The sequence below is a fragment of the Hemitrygon akajei genome, chromosome 16, assembly GCF_048418815.1.
Source record: "Hemitrygon akajei chromosome 16, sHemAka1.3, whole genome shotgun sequence".
Taxonomy (NCBI): Eukaryota; Metazoa; Chordata; class Chondrichthyes; order Myliobatiformes; family Dasyatidae; genus Hemitrygon; species Hemitrygon akajei.
Window position 1 is genome coordinate 67,575,599 of NC_133139.1, and position 22,661 is coordinate 67,598,259.

Sequence of the window (22,661 nt, forward strand, 5' to 3'; positions counted from 1 at the left end):
GAGAGCTGGATATGTGGTATTCTAGACCAGTGATCCAGAACTACACAAGAGGACCAGGTATGACCTACTGAAGGCTATTTTTAAGAGAGAAAAACACATGCCAATTGAAGTTAGAGATGGAATCAAATGCATGTCAGCTTTGACAGGATTTACAAGCCGTTGTTTTCTCCAAAGAGAAACCTTACGTCATGAATGGCTGTGATACTTCTCTCCCAGATTAGCTCAGTGCCTTTTATGCGGGCTTTGAAAGAGAGAATAAATCTATGCCTGCGTGACTCCCTGAAGTATCTGGTGACCCTATGATCTCTGTGTCAGAGGACAACATCAGAACAGCTTTCAAGAGGCGTCAGGTCCTGATGGTGAACCTGGCAGGGAAATAAAACCTGTGCCAACCAACTGGCGGGAGTGTTCAAGAACATCTTCAATCTCTCACAGCCGGGCAGCCGCGTTCGGAGTTCAATTCCAGTGTCCTTTGGAAGCAAGTTTGTACATTCCTTCCCGTGTGCGCATGTCTTTCCACTGGGTGTTCCGATTTCCTCCCGCCATTCAAAGTCAGACCGGTTCATAGTTTATTGTCCCATGATTAGGCTAAGGTTAAATCAGTGGGTTGCTGGGTGACACAGCTCAAGGGGCCAGAAGGGCCTGTTAAATGCTGTGTCTCTAAATAAAATAGAATAAACAGTGCCTGTCGCTACAATTGGATGCAATCTCACTGGCACTCCACTTGTCCTTGGATCACCTGCATAATAGCAACACTTACGTCAGGCTGCTGTTTATTGATTCCAGCTCAGCGTTCAACACAATCATATCCTCAGTTCTAATCAACAGACTCCAAAATCTGGGCTTCTGTATCTCTCTCTGCAACTGGATCCTTGACTTTGTCATCGGGAAACCACAGTCCGTGCAGATCAGAAATAACCTCCTCCTTGCTGATAATCAAGACTGGTGCATCTCAGGGATGCGTGCTTACCCACTGCTCTACTCTCTCTACACCCATGACTGTGTGGCTAGGCACAGCTCAAATTCCATCTTTAAATTTGCTAACAACACAACTATTATTGACAGAATTTCAGATGAAGTTGAGGAGGTGTACAGGAGTGAGATAGATCAGCTGGTTGAGTGGTGTCACAACAGAAACCCTACACTCAACTTCAGTAAGACCAAGGAACTGATTGTGGATTTTAGGAAGGGGAAGTCGAGGAAACACACATCCTCATCAAGGGGTCAGCAGTGGAAAGGTAAACAGTTTCAAGTTCCTGGGAGTCAACAACTTTGAAGGTTTGTCCTGGACCCATGTTGATGCAATTACAAAGAAGGCACGACAGCGGCTATGTGTGATTCAGAGTTTGAGGAGGATTGGTATGTCATCAAAGACACTCGCAAATTTCTACAGATGTACTGTGGAGAGCATTCTAACCGTTTGCATCACTGTCCGGTATGGAGCGGCCACTGTGCAGGATTAGAAAAAGTTGCAGATTGTTGAAAACTGAGCCAGCTCCATCAGGGACTCATTCAAAAGGCGATGTTCAAACAGGCAGCATCTGTCATCAAGGAAACCCATCACCCAGGACATGTTGTCTTCCTATTGCTACCATCAACGACACAGAAACAGGTACCTGAAGACACACTCTCAGCCTCTCAGGAGCCTCTCTGCCATTAGATTTCTCAATGGACAATGAAACCATTAACTCTACCATTTTACTTTACGCTATCTTTTCACACTACTTATTTAATATAATTTTCTTTATGTATTCTACTTATTGTAATTTAAAGGCTTATTATTATTATTATTGTTATTATTATTATTATTATCATTCTTATGCATTGCAATGCACTAATGCCCTAAGAAACAAATTTCACAATGTAAGCCAATGATATTAAATCTGATTCTGATTCTGGTTAGCAAGGCATCAAAGCTTAAGAGGAGAAAGAAGGAGAATGGGGTTGAGAGGGATAATAAATCAGCCATAATGGAATGGTGCAGCAAACTCGATGGGCTGAATGGCCTAATTCTGATCCTTGGTCTTAAGGTCTTATCTCCTTTCACAGAAAGGCATCATTTTCTGTGGATCTCCAGATTTTGAACCATCCACAAGACACAGGTCAGGAATGTGATAGACTTCCATTTACCTGGAAGAGTATAGCTTAACCAACACAAATTAACTTAACACCATCCACGATAAAGCAGTCTACGTGATGATCTCCATGTCCATCCCCATCGATTTTAATACTCAAAAGGCTTACAAAGTGCTACTGCAATGGACGTGTTTTGTGTTGACCTGCCTTTATATCCAGTTGCTGGAGTGTTTCAGTGATGTCTCGCCACATTCACCAAAGGCTGATCTATTATCTCCACAGTGTTTCAGGCCTTTTCCTTAATTGTATTCAAAGACTTGGAATCCCTGCTGAACCAAGAGGTTAAAGGCGGCCGTCCATCTCAGAACAATGTGTCATTAAACTCCAAGGTGATAGCCGCCACCATCAGCAACAAGGCCATCAGCTCTAATCGGAAGGAAAAGTTCAATTTGACTCTGAAACTCAACCAGGTTTGTAGATACGATCTGTGATGTTCCCCAATTGAAGATGAACTTCCTGCTAAAATGCAAAATGGGAGGCTGAACAGGCGCAGATCCTGGGTTTAGGTATAACATTTCCATGGAAACTAGGTTTGGGCCATTTCAGGTCAGTTTATGGTGGCCTTTCCAGTCACCATTACTCAGGGACAGTACAATGAGGCCTGATAGAGGAAGTGGAGATCCCTCACCTGAGAGAGATGGGGGAATGTTTAGAGACTGGTGGTGAGACACATCAAAGGAGGAGTCCCTTGCTGTCATTTCTCAGGTCATTGAGTAACTGGTTACAAAGTACAACCACCACTTCATTGAAAGGAAAATACCCATTACTGCATTGTAATTACCCATTCAGCCATCGAGTTTGCACAGTAGCAGAGTGGTTGACATAACACTTTACAGTGCCAGCAATAAGACAGGGGTTCAATTCCTGCCAGTGTCTGTAAGGAGCTTGTTCTTTCTCTTTGTGACCACATGAATTTCATCAAAGACTGTGTTGGTCATTGACACAAATGATGCATTTCACTGTATGTTTCAAAGGTTTGATATTCATGTGGCAAATAAAGGTAATCTTTTCTAATTTTATTGCCCTGCACTTCACAAGTTTGATGGGACAATGTAGATGGAGCTTCGCTCTGTTTCTAACCAGTGTCTCCTGTTCCGTGGCTGTGAAGATTTAAGTTGTTATTAGAATTTGTTACACTACTGGAAAGAAGGGCGATCTTATTAAAATGGAAAGATATTTCTTCCCCTACATTAATTGAATGGTTTTCTCAAGTGATGTTATGTCTTAGTTTGGAAAAAATTAGAAGTAGAATTTTTGATCCTCAATTTGATTTTGAGAGAAGATGGGGTTCTTTTGCCAAATATATTCATTTAATTTGAATTAAGTTATCTGTTATCCATCCAATTTTATTTTTTTTATAAATATGAAATGGCAGTTGATGACTTTTTTTAATATATTTAGATGATAGTTAAATGTATTGCTCTGGGGGCCTGATTCTTAATGGGTGTTTTTTTTTGTAGTTAGTGGGGGGTTTTTTCCCAGTTAGATGGGGGTTTTTTTTTCCTTCTTTTTCCTTCTATTTTTTTTTCCATTTTTATATTTTAAGATCAGTTTTTTTTCAGCTTTATTAATTGTATACATATTAATCTGTTGAAGTTTTGTATCATTTTATATCTGTTGAAGATTATATATCACTAAAAAGATTCTAAAAATGAAAATGAAATGAGAATATTTTCAATAATGGTTAAAAGAATTTGTCCTTATCTGGAAACAGGAAAAGGAAGATGGCGAAGAGCCAGAATGTGTCTATTGGAGTAATACCAAAGAGAGAAGTGTCTGGTTATCAGATGGTTGTGAACGGATTCATTCCAATAAGACCCATGTAATCTGCCAGTGTAACCATCTGACAAGCTTTGCTGTTTTAATGGCTCCAGTTCAGACTGAGGTAAGAAATTATTCAACAGAAAAATCTGTAGTCAGATGAAAAGGGGTGAATGAAGAGAGTCAGAGTGAGAGAGACACAAACACAGAAACAGACCCTTCAGCCCACATTCTCCATGCTGATCATCGAGGGTCACCTACATTAAAATTTGTTCGGTAGCTTTCTATATACTGGTGATACAAATCCTCGTCTAGATGTCGCTGAAATGTGGTGATGCACCTGTCTCTGTCACCCCCTCAAGGCAGTGTGTCCCAATGGGTGAAAACAATCCTTCCACAAATCCCTTCAAATTCCTTACCCCACCCGCTCAACCTCTGCGACTGCATTTCGACTCTTCTGCTATGGTGTAAATTTTCCCAGTATCTACTCACTCTGTGCTCCATCAGCACCCTCTGCTGCAAGGAAAACAAAACACTGATCCATGCAAGTCAAAAGGATGGTTCAGAAGGCATATGGTGTGGTGGCCTTCCTTAGTCAGATGTGGTTAGATCGCTGTCAGAGCACTGAGTTCAGTTCTGTTTGCCTTATTATAGGAATGTTAGAAACGTAGAAAGCCTACAGCACAATACAGGCCCTTCGGCCCACAAAGCTGTGCCAAACATGTCTTTACTATAGAAATTACCAAGGGTTACCCATAGCCCTCTATTTTACTAAGCTCCATGTACCTATCCAGGAGCCTCTTAAAATACCCTATCGTATCTGCCTCCAGCATCGTTGCTGGCAGCCAATACCACGCACTCATCACTTTGTATAAAAAAACTTACCCCTGGCATCTCCTCTGTACCTACTTCCAAGCACTTTAAAGCTGTGTCCTCCCGTGTTAGCCATTTCAGCCCTGGGAAAAGCCTCTGACTATCCACACGATCAATGCCTCTCATCATCTCATACACCTCTATCAGGACACCTCTCATCCTCCGATGACGTGGAAGATTTAGAGAGTCTTCAGAGGGGATTTGCGATTGGAAAGCATGTCTTATGAGGATAGGTTGGGTGACCTAGGGCTTCGTGAATCACCTCTTCACCCTCTCCACTGATATTTTTCATGACAGTTTCCCACAGTGTGGAGGGAGACACGATAACTGCCAAATGTTAGCAGGAAGCTTGTAAGAGGAGGAGTCCCTCTGTCGCCATTTCTCAGGAAATTACGTAGCCACAGTTTCAGAGAACAAGTCCAGCAGCTCACTCAGCAGCACTCTAGCTGTGGTCTACACAATGTTGCTTAAAGATTTACCATTTCCTGTCTGTACTGTACTTATATTTTATTCCCTGACTAATGCTGGCAAGTAACCGATGCCTTCTTTACTGCCTTAGTGACCTTTATTACCACCTTCGGGAATACATTGACTTGTACACACTGTTCCTCCACACACCAGGTCCTCACCATTCATGATGTAAGTCCTACCCTTATTACAGATACTCGATGGACCACCGACGCTGGACTGAGGAGCAACAAACAATCTGCTGGAGGAACTTATTGGGTTGAGCAGCATCTGTAGGGGGAAAGGAATTGTCAAAATTTCAGGTCCGAACCCCATATCAGGACTGAGTTGATGTTCTGGTTCTGATTCAGGGTTTCAAACCAAAACAGCGACAGTTCCTCTCCTCCCACAGACGCTGCTCGACCCGCTGAGTTCCTCCAGCAGATCAATTATTGCTCCCACCTTTGTTAGACGTGCCAAGGTTATGGTACGGTATTAGTTATGGGTGGCACTGTAGCGTTCCTGCCTTTATTAGTTATGCCAGGGATACAGTACGGTATCAGATGTGGGCAACACGGTAGTGTAGTGGTGAGCACAATCGCTTTGTACGACCAGTGATCACCAGTTGCGGTTTGATTCCCACCGCTGCCTGTAAGGGGTTTGTACCTTCTCCGCATGATCACCATGTCTAATGCTGTCCCTGGAGACTCTATCACAGCCGATTCCTGAGCGTGGTTCCCCACTTTGTGCTTGCAGATTGACGACTGGCACTTGGAGCTGATCACCTACATCGGCCTCATCATCTCCCTGCTCTGCCTCGCTGCCTCCATCGCCGTATTTGTCAACTGCAAATCCATCCAGAATGCTAACACCAATCTCCACAAGCACCTGAGTATCACCCTCTTCCTGGCACAGTTCATCTTTCTGATCGGAATGCGGATTAAACAGCCGGTAAGAAATCCAAATTACCACCTCTAATTCTCAGATGTCTTCTGAATGTGCAGTTAGTCAAATTCTGCAGCAAAGCCAGACTTAATGTGGGAGTGGCGGGATCGCAGGCCCTGCTCTCCCACCACTCTCCTCTGGTGTCCTCTCCTTCCGTTGACTCATCATGACCAACGTGCCATTCCTTTAATCAGATCCTCATTGCAATGGCGGCCAAAGCCTCTGAGCCTTGGAGACCTTCCCCTTCCCCACGGTCTTGTCACCACAGAACGTTGCCCTTTCCCTCCCTCTGCCCTCCTGCCCAATGACCTCACGGGACACTCCAAACCTCCCCATTCACATTCACCCTGGGGTGCAGTGGATTAACCGTGTCACTGAGTTTCCCGGTCACTGGAGAATGAGTGACATCAGCACACTTTGCAGATCTGGAGCTGCAACAAGATATTTTGTAAAAAGTACCAAAGTTGTTCTAAGTTTATGGACTCACAAGAGTTTGTAAACACTGGAAACCTGGAGCAAATCACAAAGGAGCTGGAGGAACAGAGGAGGTCAGGCAATGTGAAATGTCTAATGTTCGTGTCCCTTCATAGATACCTACTGACCCTTGGAGTTCCTCCATCTCCTTTGTGTATTATTCTAATTGTATCACTGAATTACTACTCATTAATAAATCTTTGGTGTGTATCACCACCGTGTTCTTTATATGTTTGCACATTATCTCTTCCATTGTGTACATGTGTTGGTGTACTGGTTTATTTCAGTGTCTCTGTGTTAGTATCTCTGAGTTACACACACAAAACACTGGAGAAACTCAGCGGGTCAGGCAGCATCTATGGAGGGAATAAACAGTTGAGATTTCGGGCTGAGACCCTTCATCAGGATTGGAAAGGAAGGTGGCAGATGTCAGAATAAGAGGGAGAGGAGGGGGAAGGAATACAAGCTGGGAGGTGATAGGTGAGATGAGGTGACGGGGAAGGAGTGTGGGTGCTGGGGAGTGTGGGGTACGAATACAGCAGCTGGGAGGTGATAGGTGAAAAAGTTAAAGGCCTGAAGGAAAAGGAATGTGATCGGACAGGAATGTGGAGCAGGGGAGAAAGGGAAGGATGGGAACCGGGGGGAGATAATAGGCAGGTGAGGAGAAGAGAAGAGGTAAGAGGGAGCTGGAAAAGGTTGTCAGTCCGTTTCTGATGCCGTGTGTTTTTCTCTGTGTCCGTGTGAATGTCTTTAGCTGTGGGTATCTCTCTGTGTTTCTTTCAACTTGTCTATAACCGTCTGTGTGTCTCTGACCCGCGTCTGCATGTTCCTGCCTGCGTCCCTGTCTCTGACTGCCCCCCGCTTTTGCCCCAAGCTGCTCACTATCCACTGTGTTGCCTCTTTCTTTAGGTTGTGTGCGCCCTGATTGCCGGGTGTCTGCATTACCTCTTCCTTGCTGTCTTCGTCTGGATGTTCCTGGACAGTTTGCAGCTTTTCATCATGTCCAGACACCTGACTGTCACCAATTACACTGGAACACATATCATCAAACCAAGATACCTGTACATTTCTGCTTATGCTGTTCCTGCTGTGATGGTCATTATCTCAGCAGCAATAAACCCTGGAGGCTATGGAACAGAGACCGAGTAAGTATTAAATGATAAGGAAATGTGATAGAGTGATACAACTGATTGTGACGCAGAAAGAGGCCATTCGGTCCATCTGGTCCATACTGGCTTCATGCAGATTTAGCCCATCAGTCTCATTGCCTCCTCCTTATCTCCCTCTACCCCTGCATCTTATCCTCCCATACATTCCCATCAACTCCCCTTTGATGCTTTCTCCACCCACCCACAACAAGGGTCAAGTTACTGTCAATAACACACCATTGGGATGTGGGTTCAAACCAGAGTTCTCGGAGAAATCCTGACGTGGTGATGGAGAGAACTTGCAAACTCCACTCGGACAACAACCGAGGTCAGGATTGTCCCGGGTCCTGGAGGCAGCGGCGCAATTGGCTGCACCATTGCCCTCACACAGGACGTGAGCTGAGTCCTGTACCAGCTCTGAGAACAAAGCATACAATTCACCCAATATCCTTCATCTGAAACCTTGACAATACTGTATTAAATATTCCCCAAGTGGTGATTGCATGGTGAAGTGTAGGAAGCTGCCATGAAACTTGTAAAAAGGAAAACACTTGCGAGGGTTATTATGGATCTTGTCTGAGATATTCCCAGAGACTGGGGAGGGTTTGTCTTCACACGCTGACAGCTCCTGTCCCAACTGACCTCAGCTGCTGAGCCACTGAGGGGTCCGAGATTGTCTATAGGCCAGAGGAGAATCTTAGAAATCATAGGGACAACAGGAGGAAACTATTTCACATCTCAAAGAGTCTACCAATCAACTCTGACTGGAACCCATTTCCCTAATCTAGGTCCACAGCTCTTGACACCCTTATCCAACAAGTGTCCACCCACCTCGGCAGCCTGTGATCAAAGAGTAAAGTTTCCAGTGACCTGATATCCCACTGATTTCCATCCAGGGTCCTACAGAAGTGAGTCTGCCTGAGATCGCAGCATCACAGAACATTGCAGAGATGGTCAGCTAATGGCCAATCACTCCCTCAACTTCTTCTGGAATTGACCACAATGAAAGAGGCAAACAAGGCTTCTGTTGAAACACCAGCTGCCTGATGCTGTTGGACTTGGTCACTATCAACCCTAGTCTCTGCATGTGGGGTAGGGGGTAAATGGAGTGGTGCCCCTCCCCGTCCTTCTCAAGTCCATCCTGTGCTAAGAGGCTCCACCCTCCCAGTTTTAAGTCAAGTCAAGTTTATTGTCATTTCGGCAATAAACTGCTGGTACAGTACACAGTAAAAATGAAACAACGTTCCTCCAGGACCCCGGTGCTACACGAAACACAAAACTACACTAGACTATGTGAGACAGCACAAGGCTACACTAGACTACGTAAAACATAAAAACTGCACTGGACTACAGACCCGCACAGGACTACATAAAGTGCACTAAACAGTGCAGGGCAGTATCATAAATAAACAATAAATAAATAAGAAAGGCCCTGATGATCTTCTCAGCTGACTTCACTATCCGCTGCAGGGTCTTGTGATCTGAGATGGTGCAATTTCCAAACCAGGCAGTGATGCAGCTGCTCGAGATGCTCTCAATACAACCCCTGTAGAATGTGATGAGGATGGGGGGTGGGAGATGGACTTTTCTCAGCCTTCGCAGAAAGTAGCAATGCTGCTGGGCTTTCTTGGCTATAGAGCTGGTATTGAGGGACCAGATGAGATTCTCTGCCAGGTGAACACCAAAAAATTTGGTGCTGTTAACAATCTCAACGGAGGAGTTGTCAATGTTCAGCAGAGAGTGGTCGCTCCATGCTCTCCTGAAGTCAACAACCATCTCTTTTGTTTTGTTCACTTTCAGAGACAGGTTGTTGGCTCTGCACCAGTCCATTAGCCACTGTACCTCCTCTCTGTATGCTGACTCATCGTTCTTGCTGATGAGACCCACCATGCTTGTGTCATCAGTGAACTTGATGTGATTCGAGCTGTGTATTGCTGCACAGTCGTGGGTCAGTACAGTGAACAGCAGTGGACTGAGCACACAGCCCTGGGGGCCCCCGTGCTCAGCATGATGATGTTGGAAACGCTGCTCCAAATCCGGACTGACTGAGGTCTCCCAGTCAGGAAGTCTAGGATCCAGTTGCAGAGGGAGGTGTTCAGGCCCAGCAGTTTCAGCTTTCCAATCAGTTTCTGAGAATTGATTGTGTGAATGCTGAACTGAAGTCTATGAACAGCATTTGAACGTATGTGTCTTTTTTGTCCAGGTGGGTGAGGGCCAGGTGGAGGGTGGTGACGATGGCGTCATCTGTTAAGCGGTTGAGACGATACGCGAACTGCAGGGGGAAGCAGGGTCTTGATGTGCCTCATGATGAGCCTCTCGAAACACTTCATGATGATGTCAGATGTCCAACCCTTTGGACAGAGGTTGAGCTCCAGTACAGAACTGAGGGGGAGTCACATTGTCACTGGTGCTGCCATTGGAGGAGATATCACAACCAAGTCCTGTCAGTAGTTTCGGACGGACAGAACTTATCAAACAAAACTATATCAAAGAAGAGCACAGGCCATTTTCCCCCACATTCAGGCCAACGTCCCTTAACCAATGGCATTGATTGGTCATCAGTGCACGGCTATTGTTTGGGATCTTGCCATGCAGAGATTGGCTGCCGCTTCCTACACTGTAGATCCGCTGATGTTCTCAATGTATTTCACAAACTGACTGCCACCCAGTGACGAAACTCTTCCATCTTCACAGCTGTTGGCTGAAGCACGAGTCGGGGTTTAACTGGAGTTTCCAGGGCCCGGTCTGTTTCGTGATTCTGGTAAGCATCCTGTTTCTCTCTACACACCAGCCATTCCAGACCAGGGTTCTCTCTTGTTGTGTGCTTCACTTTCAGGCCCCTGTGTGTGTCTACATGGTGTGTCTCTATGCCCAGGGTTCACAGACACCAGATATCACTGTGCACTGGAGTCTCTCGGTGTCCATTGTTGAGAAGGACGAGCTTGGGGGATGCACTGAAGCTCGGTGCAGACACTGCAAAAGCTCAGTGGGGAAGGACCACAGTCAAGGCTGGTGCCTCTGCTGTGGGGCTGTGTCCAGTGTAACAACCCCTCACGAATCATTCATGGACTGTGAGAAGCATCGTGTCCTCTCAATGTTAATGTGTCTGACACTCAGCGTGGTCAGCACATTTGATAACTGAAGAAATATCAGTGAACCTGGCCCTCAGGTGTGTGTGAATCGCACCTCTGACCTAGGGGCTGGCCTTTGACCTCTGATCTGTTGCTTTCAGAATCAGAATCAGGTTTATCACCTGCATGTATTGTGAAATTTGTTAACTTGGCAGCAGCAGTTTAATGCAATACATGATAGAAGAAGAAAAAAATAAAATAGTACCAGTAAATAATTAAATCAATTACAGTTTACGTATATTGAATTAATTAAAAATCATGCAAAAACAGAAATAATATATATTTTAAAAATGAGGTAGTGTTCACGGGTTCAATGTCCATTTAGGAATCGGATGCCAGGGGGAAGAATCTGTCCCTGTATCACTGAGTGTGCGCCTTCAGGCTTCTGTACCTCCTACTGATGGTAACAGTGAGAGAAGGGCATGCTCTGGGTGCTGGAGGTCCTTAATAATGGACGCGGCCTTTCTGAGACATCTCTCCTTGAAGGTGTCCTGGTTACTTTGCAGGTTAGTGCCCAAGATGGAGCCCACTAAATTTACAACCCTTTCTCCTAACCCTGAGCTTCTTCTCCAAACCCTGAGCCATTGCCCCTAACAACTCCAACCCTGTGTTATCCTCAACTCCAGCCACTGACCAACAAAAAAGATGCACCCAGCCTGCACATCCTGGGTAGTTTCCTCCAGTATTTGCCCCTCCCCAGACCCTCTCTGAGTCGTGTGTGCACTGGGCCCAGCGATAACGGAATCTTCATGGTTGCTTTCGTCCCTTTGAGACATTGGCACATTTGCAGATTAGATACCGCTTTACCCCAAGTATTGGGACAGTTCGTCAAATGTTTCACACTTTGGAGATGATCAAAGATTTTGATCTAAAAGCAATTCCTGTTGTTGAAGTATGGTATCTCTTTCCACCATCTTCATCGTCCTATTATTTATCACTGAGTAGGGTGGGCCTAGTCCTTGGGTTTGGTTGTGTCTCTCTGCATAATTAAGAAGAGCAGTGAGGAGGAATAGGCAGGTTGAGGGGCACCGGGTCATTGATTCAGGGCAGGGTGGAGGAAAGAAGCAGAGAAAGTGGAGGCCTGCTTCCCAAACTTCTGGCCTGGAATTCCCAGCCCACAGATCCCACTGACTCAGCATAGTGGTTGAGGGTGAACAATTCCCAGTTAATTCCTCTCCTGGGTTTCCTAGTCATGCCAGTGCATCTGGATTCTGTGGAAAATCCCACCCCCTGGAAGAATGTTGGTTTTCCAAAATGTATGAGTGGAGAGTCTGAGGGGGAGACATGGGGGACAAGCAGAAACAGGAGAAAATCTGCAGATGCTGGAAATCCAAGCAACACACACAAAATGCTGGAGGAACTCATAAGGTCAGGCAGCATCTATGGAAAAAAGTACCGTCGACGTTTCGGGCCAAGACCCTTTGGCACCGTTCTCCGTGTGTTGCTTAGATTTCCAGCATTCGATTACCACACTGCTAAGTCTCTTCCAGGTAGGGCTACCCTGAACAAGTCTAAATCTCCCCAGAGCTGCTGAAATGTCTCAGCCCGAAACACCTTTCCATAGATGCTGCTGGCCCGTTGAGCTGCTCCAGAATTCTGTGGGGACAGGGAGAATTTTAGATAAAGTAAGAGAGATTGTCACGGGTAAAGCCAATAATCATTGAGGAGTAAGTGTGAGTGTCAGTGAGTGAGAATGGAAAGTAGGAGGCGTGAATTCAAAGTGCTATTTGGGAAATCCGTTCTGCCTTGGTCATGAAAATCAGCATTTCTCTCACTTTGTCTCGCATTTTCCCTCCATCATTCTCTTGCACTCCCTCTCTCACAAACTCTTTCTTTCTTGCAATCTCTGCCTCTCTTGCAACTCTCTCTTTCTCTCTCTCCAGATCAATACAGTCCTTTTATTTTCAACTCTCTACTTACTGAGACGCCATTTCAACTCGCGCAACAAGGAGGTGTCGAAGCTTAAGGAAACCAAGTAAGTGACTTGATGGATGTATATAAGATGATATGAGGCATGGAGTGGACAGTCAGCATCTTTCTCCCAGAGCAACAATGGCTAATACGAGATGGCATAATTTAATGTGATTGGAGGAAGAGTATTGGGTGGAGGGTGGGGTGGAATCTCAGAGGTAAGTTGTTCACACAGAGAGTGGTGCGAGTGTGGAACACATTACTGGGGTGGTGGTAGAGGGGGGTACATTAGGGGCATTTGAAAGGCTCTTAGAAAGGCACATGGATGAAAGAAGAATGAAGTCCTGTGTGGGAGGGAAGGGTTAGCTTAATCTTGGAGTAGGTTAAAAGTTTAGCATGACATCATGGTCTGTAGGGTCTGCACTGTGCCTGTTCTCTGTTCTGTGTTCCACTATGTGTCCATCACTAGCCCAGCCTCTCGGGACCCTGACACGGGGCAGAGTCCTGGCATGGAAGCTGCTGTTGTTCGTGACCTGTAAAAACACAGAGACACTCCTACTGAGAGCCAACAGCACATGACCCATGTGGCTAGGTCCCAAATGTCTGAGGCATCCTTGATGTTACAAAGTAAATATATGCACTTGCATCCTCTTTGGATAATTGTAGGGAGGGGACACCAAAATCTCCTTGCACATACCTCACCTTTCAGAATCAGGTTTGTTAGCACTGAAGAACTTTATTATCACTGACATACAAGTGGACACTTTATTAAGCATGTCTATTACATACACCAACATCTTCTGCTGCTGTGGCCCATCTGCTTCAAGGTTTGATGTGTGTTCGAAGAATCTTTGCTGAACATCACTGTTGTAATGCATGGTTATTTGAGTTACAGTTACGTTCCTTTCAGCTTCAACCAGGCTGCTCATTTCCCTCTGACCTCTATCATTAACAAGGTGTTTTTGCCCACAGAACTGCCACTCACTGGATTTTTTTTTAAAAACAAAATTTACACTATTCTCTGTAAACTCTAGATACTGTTGTGCATGAAAATCCTAGGATATCAGCAGTTACTGAGATACTCAAGCCACCCCATCTGACACCAACTGTTATTCCACAGCCAAAGACACCTACATCAGGTTTCTTCCCCATTCTGATAAACAACTATAGCTCTAGACCATGCCTGTGTGCTTCTATGCATTGAATTGCTGCCATGTGATTGGCTGATTATACAGTTGAAGTCAGAAGTTTACATACAACTTAGCCAAATACATTTAAACTCAGTTTTTCACAATTGCTGACATTTAATCCTAGAATACATTTAAGAATGTGGAATGTCAGAATAATAATAGAGAGAATGATTTATTTCAGCTTATTTCAAGTTTACATACACTTTGTTAGTATTTGGTAGCATTGCCTTTGAATTGTTTAACTTGGGTCAAATGTTTTCGGTCATTTTCCACAAGCTTCTCATAATAAGTTATTTCAACTTCTCATAACAAATCCGATAGAACATTTGTAGGCAGAACTGAAAAAGCGTGTGCAAGCAAGGAGGCCTACAAACCTGATTCAGTTACATCAGTTCTGTCTGGAGGAATGGAACAAAATTCCAGCAACTTGTTGTGAGAAGCTTGTGGAAGATGACCCAAAACGTTCGACCCAAGTTAAACAATTTAAAGGCAATGCTACCAAATACTAACAAAGTGTATGTAAACTTGAAATAAGCTGAAATAAATCATTCTCTCTACTATTATTCTGACATTTCACATTCTTAAAAGTATTCTAGGATTAAATGTCAGGAATTGTGAAAAACTGAGTTTAAATGTATTTGGCTGAGGTGTATGTAAGCTTCTGACTTCCACTATATACTTGAATTAATGAACAGGTTTACAGATGTGCCTAATGAAGTGACTACTGGGTGTATGCCATGATATTTGTTGTTTTGAAGCAGCAAATTAACTTTATCTTTTATATTAGAATTATATTGTTTTACATTTGATCCCTGGTGAGTAAGTGGGGTGACAATTAGCAGGTTCCCAGGAAGGGCTTCTGTCCATGGTGCTGATCTCTGCCCATGGTGACTTTGGAAGTGGGGAGCTAGTTGGCCAGAGTTCAGATCATTGGCCGGAGATTGAATGTGGAAATCTTCTTGGGTACATGCCATGTGGGAACAGTGTCAGGACTGACATAGTTGCTGCCACTTACCCTCAAACCCAATGTCCAGGAATGGGTGCACAGACAATGTAAAATTGATGGTATCAACAGAAGATGGGACACATCATTAAGGTCTCACTCAGAAGGCACTTCAATAATCTGAGCATGACCTAGCAGAGCCAACATTGTATCATGAAGGGAAAGTCATGTTTCCTATCGACAATCTAATAATAAATAAGGTTGAGAAGGAGGAGCCATTGGGTTTTCAGAAGGCATTTGGACGTTATGGCAGAAGTACTCCTTCTGGGGATAGATCGCATAGATAGATGAGGTGATTCTCAGCAGCTCTGAAGGTTTCTTCCCACTCACCATCAGGATCCATTCTTGGCTATGTGCACAAATTGACTGGTGTGCACTGTGGTGAAGGTTTACCAGGCTGATCCCTAGGCTGGATAGGTTGATGTTCGAGAGACATTTAAGCAGAATGGAACTTCACTCATTATAGTTTAGAAGGGTGTGAAAAGCCCACTTTGAAAAACAGATGATTATGAAGGGGATAGAGAAGGTGTTGAGCAGATGACAGGGCACTTAGAGCAAAGAACAGTTTCCGGATGGAGGTGACACATTTGAAAATCAAATCATGAGGGACTTTTTACCTTGAAAGATTGTGACTCTCTACCCCAGGGTGATGCAGATATGGAGTCATTGAGAGTCAAGGAGTTTATGCAGTGCAGGAAAGTATTGTGGAAACCAAGATTAGACCAACCATGACCTTACCAAATGACAGGGAAGGTTCAAAGAAGCAACATCTGCACCTGCTTCTTGTCTTATGTAGCACAGCACCTTGAATTGGCAATATATCACTGCTCCTCTGCCATGACTGGGTCTAAATCCTGGGACTCATTTTCCCACCATTTCATGGAGCACCTGCACCAGAAGGAAAGCAGCACTTCCAGGCAGTGACACACCACCACCTTCTCAAGGGCAGTTTTGATGCAATAAGCAATATCCTTTCCAGTGATGCCTGGGGCCCAGCAATGGATCCAATAAACATAAGAATGTGCTGTTGGCTTCTGAGATAGTCCTGTGGGTATGAAAGATCCCACATGAAAGGAATTTCTTCATTCCTGTGTTTTTCATTCTCCTGGTTTCTTTTTTCTTCTTCTCTACAGAACCCTAACCATTAAAGCTGCAGCACGGATGTTTGTTTTGGGATCCACGTGGATCTTTGGAATATTTCAAGTTGATAAGAGCACTGCAGTGTTCTCCCACTTATTCACGGTCATCAACAGTCTCCAGGGTCTGTTTGTTTTCCTCATTTACTGCGTTTTCAATCGCCGGGTAAGAATCTCTTCCCTACAGACACATATTGTGAATGGTTGGGCACCTGGGACGTAAAGGAACAGAGGAACCTATGAGAATGAGTTTGAAAGCTGTGTCAGAGGTGGACAGGGTTCTGAAAAAGGCATTTGGCACACTGGCCTTCATTAGTCAAGGCAATGAGAATTGGAGATTGGACATTATTTTGCAGTTTCATAAGTTGTTGATGAGGATGCAATTGGAATACTGTGTATAGTTTTGGTCACCCTGTTGTAGGAAAGTTATTTTTAAATTGGAAAGAGCACAGAAAATATTTGAGGATGTTTCCAGGACTAGACGGCCTCAGTTAGAGTGAGAGGTTAGGCTTAGGTTTCTATTCCTTGGAACGTAGGAGAATGAGAGTCAACCTTGCAGAAATATTTAAAAGTATGAGAAACATTTGTAAGATAGATGATAAGTCTTTTCCAGTGGGTTGGGAGACCAGAACTAGGAGGCATAGATTTAAGATGGGAGGGGAAAAATTTTAAAGGGACTTGAATGGTAGAGGGTGGTGAGTATATGGAATGAGCTGCCAGAAGAAGTGGTTGAGGCAGGTACAGTGGTATAATTTAAGAAGTATTTCGATATGTACCTGGAGGGTTGGGGCTTTGAGGGTTGTGGGTTGAAAGAAGCAGACTCAATGGGCCGAATGGACTAATTCTGCTTCAGTGTCTCATGGTCTAACACAGGAATTTGGAACTAACGGGTGGGCATCGTGCTTGGCATGAGCTTGTTGGGTCCAAGCACCCCTACCCAAACAGTACTGCTCTATGACTCCACAACACTATCAATTACTCCACCTGATCTTACTCACCGCATATAATCACCATAGTGATGAATGGTTAGAGAGACTTTTACTGAGCTATGAATTTGAAGCAAATGTCAGAACATGTTCTTTCAGGTTTTCATCGCCATTTAATAAGATCAGGCTGATGTGATTGTGACCTCTAAAGTTCATTTTCATCTCAGCTTGATAAACTTTTACCTCCTTATTCAGAAGCTCTCCACCTCTCTGTAATTTTTTTCAAAGATCATGATTTCATTGCTCTTTGATAAAAGAAATTTGGTGGACTTGTTTCTGTCTGAGTGATCCACTGGAGGTGCCAATGGGACACAGTTACAATATAAAATGTAATTTTTACTTGCCTTTGGGACTCTGAAGGGTGATTGAAAGGTAGTTTTATTCTACTAGGTAGGAATTAACAAATTCTTTAACGCATGCTTCAAAATAATAGTGTGTGAAGGTTTCTCTCACCACTCATAACCATCACAAAAATAGATAGTGATGACCATTGCAAAAATAAATAACAGGAAATGACAGACAGGTTCACAATTCATGATTAGTGCAAAGAATCAAACATCTTAATTGTGCAAAAATAAAATTCATTAAAACAGGGTGTGACTAACGTGTCATTCTCATTTCATTGAAGGTGGTTGATGAATTTCAGAAATGGTTGACCAGTAAACAGAAGAGCATCACCACAGAGTCCTCACAGATGGAGATGAACACGACTGAGGTGAGAAGCTTTATCCAGAAGGACAGAAATCTTCAGAAGGTCAGGCTGTGTCCGCGGAGGCAGAAATAAACTGAGTGTCTTGGGTCGATGACAGTAATGGTTCTCTTTTGACATCTGTAGAAGAAGAAATCCTCCAATCAGGCATGGGCTGAGAAGTGGGAAATAATTCACAGACAATCACCACCTCCATCAAGAGCACATCAATCCACTTACCCCTAAGATTCAATGATGCTGTTGAGTCCCTTCCATCAACATCCTGGAGCTGTCACCATTAACTAACTGAACTAGATCAGCCACATTTACTGTAGTATACATGTGGAATGAGCAGCCAGAGAAGTGCTTGAGTTAGGTACAAAAACAACTTTTAAATGGTAGTTGGATGTAAATGGATCAGAAAAGTTTAGAGAAATAGGGGCTCAAAGTAGGCAAATCGGATTAGCTAGGATGGAGCATCTCAGTTGGCGTGGACTAGTTCGTCCACAGGCCTGTTGCCTTGCTGTATCAGAATCAGAATCGGGTTGTAGGAATAAACTGAAAGATCATACAGTTGACATTTGAAATAACGAGTGAGTTATTCAAAACTGGTGCACACCAGGCTTTTCATTGCATTGTTGGGGGGGGGGGGAGCAGTGTCAGTGCTTTTGCTAGTGCAAGTGGGGAAAACATAGAAACATAGAAAATAGGTGCAGGAGTAGGCCATTCAGCCCTTCGAGCCTGCACCGCCATTCAGTATGATCATGGCTGATCATCCAACTCAGAACCCTGTACCTGTTTTCTCTCCATACCCCCTGATCCCTTTAGCCACAAGGGCCATATCTAACTTCCTCTTAAATATAGCCAATGAACTGGCCTCAACTGTTTCCTGTGGCAGAGAATTCCACAGATTCACCACTCTCTGTGTGGAGGTTTTTCCTCATCTCGGTCCTAAAAGGCTTCCCCTTTATCCTTAAACTGTGACCCCTCGTTCTGGACTTCCCCAACATCGGAAACAATCTTCCTGCATCTAGCCTGTCCAATCCCTTTAGAATTTTATATGTTTCAATAAGATCACCCCTCAGTCTTCTAAATTCCAGTGAGTATAAGCCTAGTCGATCCAGTCTTTCTTCATATGAAAGTCCTGCCATCCCAGGAATCAATCTGGTGAACCTTCTTTGTACTCCCTCTATGGCAAGAATGTCTTTCCTCAGACTAGGGGACCAAAACTGCACACAATACTCTAGGTGTGGTCTCACCAAGGCCTTGTACAACTGCAGTAGAACCTCCCTGCTCCTGTACTCAAATCCTTTTGCTATGAATGTCAACATACCATTTGCCTTTTTCACCGCCTGCTGTACCTGCATGCCCACCTTCAATGACTGGTGTACAATGACACCCAGGTCTCGTTGCACCTCCCCTTTTCCTAATCGGCCACCATTCAGATAATAATCTGTTTTCCTGTTCTTGCAACCAAAGTGGATAACCTCACATTTATCCACATTAAATTGCATCTGCCATGAATTTGCCCACTCACCTAACTTATCCAAGACACCCTGCATCCTCTTAGCATCCTCCTCACAGCTAACACTGCCGCCCAGCTTCGTGTCATCCGCAAACTTGGAGATGCTGCATTTAATTCCCTCATCTAAATCATTAATATATATTGTAAACAACTGGGGTCCCAGCACTGAGCCTTGCGGTACCCCACTAGTCACTGCCTGCCATTCTGAAAAGGTCCCATTTACTCCCACTCTTTGCTTCCTGTCTGCCAACCAATTCTCTATCCACATCAATACCATACCCCCAATACCGTGTGCTTTAAGTTTGCACACTAATCTCCCGTATGGGACCTTGTCAAAAGCCTTTTGAAAATCTAAATATATCACATCCACTGGCTCTCCCCTATCCACTCTACTAGTTACATCTACAAAAACTTCTATAAGATTCGTCAGACATGATTTTCCTCTCACAAATCCATGTTGACTTTGTCCGATGATTTCACCTCTTTCCAAATGTGCTGTTATCACATCTTTGATAACTGACTCTAGCATTTTCCCCACCACCGATGTCAGACTAACCGGTCTATAATTCCCCATTTTTTCTCTCCCTCCTTTTTTAAAATGTGGGGTTACATTAGCCACCCTCCAATCCTCAGGAACTAATCCAGAATCTAAGGAGTTTTGAAAAATTATCACTAATGCATCCACTATTTCTTGGGCTACTTCCTTAAGCACTCTGGGATGCAGACCATCTGGCCCTGGGGATTTATCTGCCTTTAATCCCTTCAATTTACCTAACACCACTTCCGTACTAACATGTATTTCCCTCAGTTCCTCCATCTCACTAGACCCTCGGTCCCCTACTATTACCGGAAGATTATTTATGTCCTACTTAGTGAAGACAGAACCAAAGTAGTTATTCAATTGGTCTGCCATGTCCTTGTTCCCTATGATCAATTCACCTGTTTCTGACTGTAAGGGACCTACATTTGTCTTGACCAATCTTTTTCTTTTCACATATCTATAAAAGCTTTTACAGTCAGTTTTTATGTTCCCTGCCAGCTTTCTTTCATAATCTTTTTTCCCTTTCCTATTTAAGCCCTTTGTCCTCCTCTGCTGGTCTCTGAATTTCTCCCAGTCCTCAGGTGTGCCACTTTTTTTTGCTAATTTATATGTTTCTTCTTTGGACTTGATACTATCCCTAATTTCCCTTGTCAGCCATGGGTGCAGTACCTTCCCTGGTTTATTCTTTTGCCAAACTGGGATGAACAATTGTTGTAGTTCATCCATGCAATCTGTAAATGCTTGCCATTGCATATCCACCGTCAACCCTTTAAGTATCATTTGCCAGTCTATCTTAGCTAATTCACGTCTCATACCTTCAAAGTTACCCTTCTTTAAGTTCAGAACCTTTATTTCTGAATTAACTATGTCACTCTCCATCTTAATGAAGAATTCCACCATATTATGGTCACTCTTACCCAAGGGGCCTCGCACGACAAGATTGCTAACTAACCCTTCCTCATTGCTCAATACCCAATCTAGAATGGCCTGCTCTCTAGTTGGTTCCTCGACATGTTGGTTCAGAAAGCCATCCCACATACATTCCAAGAAATCCTCCTCCTCAGCACCCTTACCAATTTGGTTCACCCAATCTATATGTAGATTGAAGTCACCCATTATAACTACTGTTCCTTTATTGCACGCATTTCTAATTTCCTGTTTAATGCCATCCCCAACCTCACTACTACCGTTAGGTGGCCTGTACACAACTCCCACCAGCATTTTCTGCCCCTTAGTGTTATGCAGCTCTACCCATATCGATTCCACATCCTCCAGGCTAATGTCCTTCCTTTCTATTGCATTAATCTCCTCTCTAACCAGCAACGCTACCCCACCTCCTTGTCTTTCCTGCCTATCCCTCCTGAATATTGAATATCCCTGGATGTTGAGCTCCCATCCTTGGTCACCCTGGAGCCATGTCTCTGTGATCCCAACTATATCATATTCATTAATAACTATCTGCACATTCAATTCATCCACCTTGTTACGAATGCTCCTCGCATTGACACACAAAGCCTTCAGGCTTGTTTTTACAACACTCTTAGCCCTTATACAAATATGTTGAAAAGTGGCTCTTTTTGCTTTTTGCCCTGGAATTGCCTGCCTGCCACTTTTACTTTTCACCTTACTACTTTTTGCTTCTACCCTCATTTTACGCCCCTCTGTCTCTCTGCACTTGTTCCCATCCCCCTGCCACATTAGTTTAAATCCTCCTGAACAGCAGTAGCAAACGCTCCCCCTAGGACATTGGTTCCAGTCCAGCCCAGGTGCAGACCGTCCTGTTTATACCAGGCCCACCTCCCCCAGAACTGGTTCCCATGCCCCAGAAATTTGAATCCCTCCCCCTTGCACCATTTTTCAAGCCATGTATTCATCTGAAATATCCTCCTATTTCTACTCTGACTAGCACGTGGCACTGGTAGTAATCCAGAGATTATTACCTTTGTGGTCCTACTTTTTAGTTTATCTCCTAACTCCCTAAATTCACCTTGTAGGACCTCATCCCGTTTTTTACCTATATCGTTGGTACCTATGTGCACCACGACCACTGGCTGTTCACCCTCCCATTCCAGAATGTCCTGCAGCCGCTCAGAGACATCCTTGACCCTTGCACCAGGGAGGCAACATACCATCCTGGAGTCTCGTTTGCAGCTGCAGAAATGCCTATCTATTCTGCTTACAATCGAATCCCCTATCACTATAGCTCTCCCACTCCTTTTCCTTCCCTCCTGTGCCGCAGAGCCACCCATGGTGCCATGAACTCGGCTGCTGCTGCCTTCCCCTAATAAGACATCTCCCTCAACAGTATCCAAAACAGTATATCTGTTTAGGAGGGAGATGACCTCAGGGGACTACTGCACTACCTGCCTACTGCTACGCTGTCTAGTGGCCACCCCTTCCCTTTCTGCCTGTATAGCCTTTACCTGCAGTGTGGCCAACTCACTGAACGTGCTATTCACGACTTTCTCAGCATCGCGGATGCTCCAGTATGAATCCAATCGCAGCTCCAGACGCTCAATGCGGTCTGCCAGAAGCTGCAGTTGGACACACTTCCTGCACACATAGTCGTCAGGGACACTGGAAGTATCCCTGATTTCCCACATGCTGCAGGATGAACAAACCACGGGGCTGATCTCAGCTGCCAGGACCTACCCAATACTTGCCTCAACTTTTGAAACCTTCTCCTTTTGAAGGAACTTACCCGGCCTTACCTCACTTGGAGTGAAGCTCGTCCTCAGCCTCTGCTCACCAAAGCCTCTCAAGACA

The 22,661-nt window shown here is 44.4% G+C and overlaps 1 protein-coding gene across 1 annotated transcript in view; it reads left to right on the forward strand.

Moving 5' to 3' along the window:
- Positions 1-22,661, forward strand: part of LOC140739662 (adhesion G protein-coupled receptor E1-like) — a 48,499-nt gene that overhangs the window by 23,382 nt on the left and 2,456 nt on the right. The window contains exons 6-13 of the mRNA XM_073068036.1: positions 2,359-2,546; positions 3,851-4,021; positions 5,974-6,168; positions 7,546-7,781; positions 10,479-10,545; positions 12,799-12,890; positions 16,153-16,321; positions 17,770-17,856. Of these exons, the coding sequence (XP_072924137.1) occupies positions 2,359-2,546; positions 3,851-4,021; positions 5,974-6,168; positions 7,546-7,781; positions 10,479-10,545; positions 12,799-12,890; positions 16,153-16,321; positions 17,770-17,856 (1,205 nt within the window). The remainder of the gene's footprint in view (positions 1-2,358; positions 2,547-3,850; positions 4,022-5,973; positions 6,169-7,545; positions 7,782-10,478; positions 10,546-12,798; positions 12,891-16,152; positions 16,322-17,769; positions 17,857-22,661) is intronic.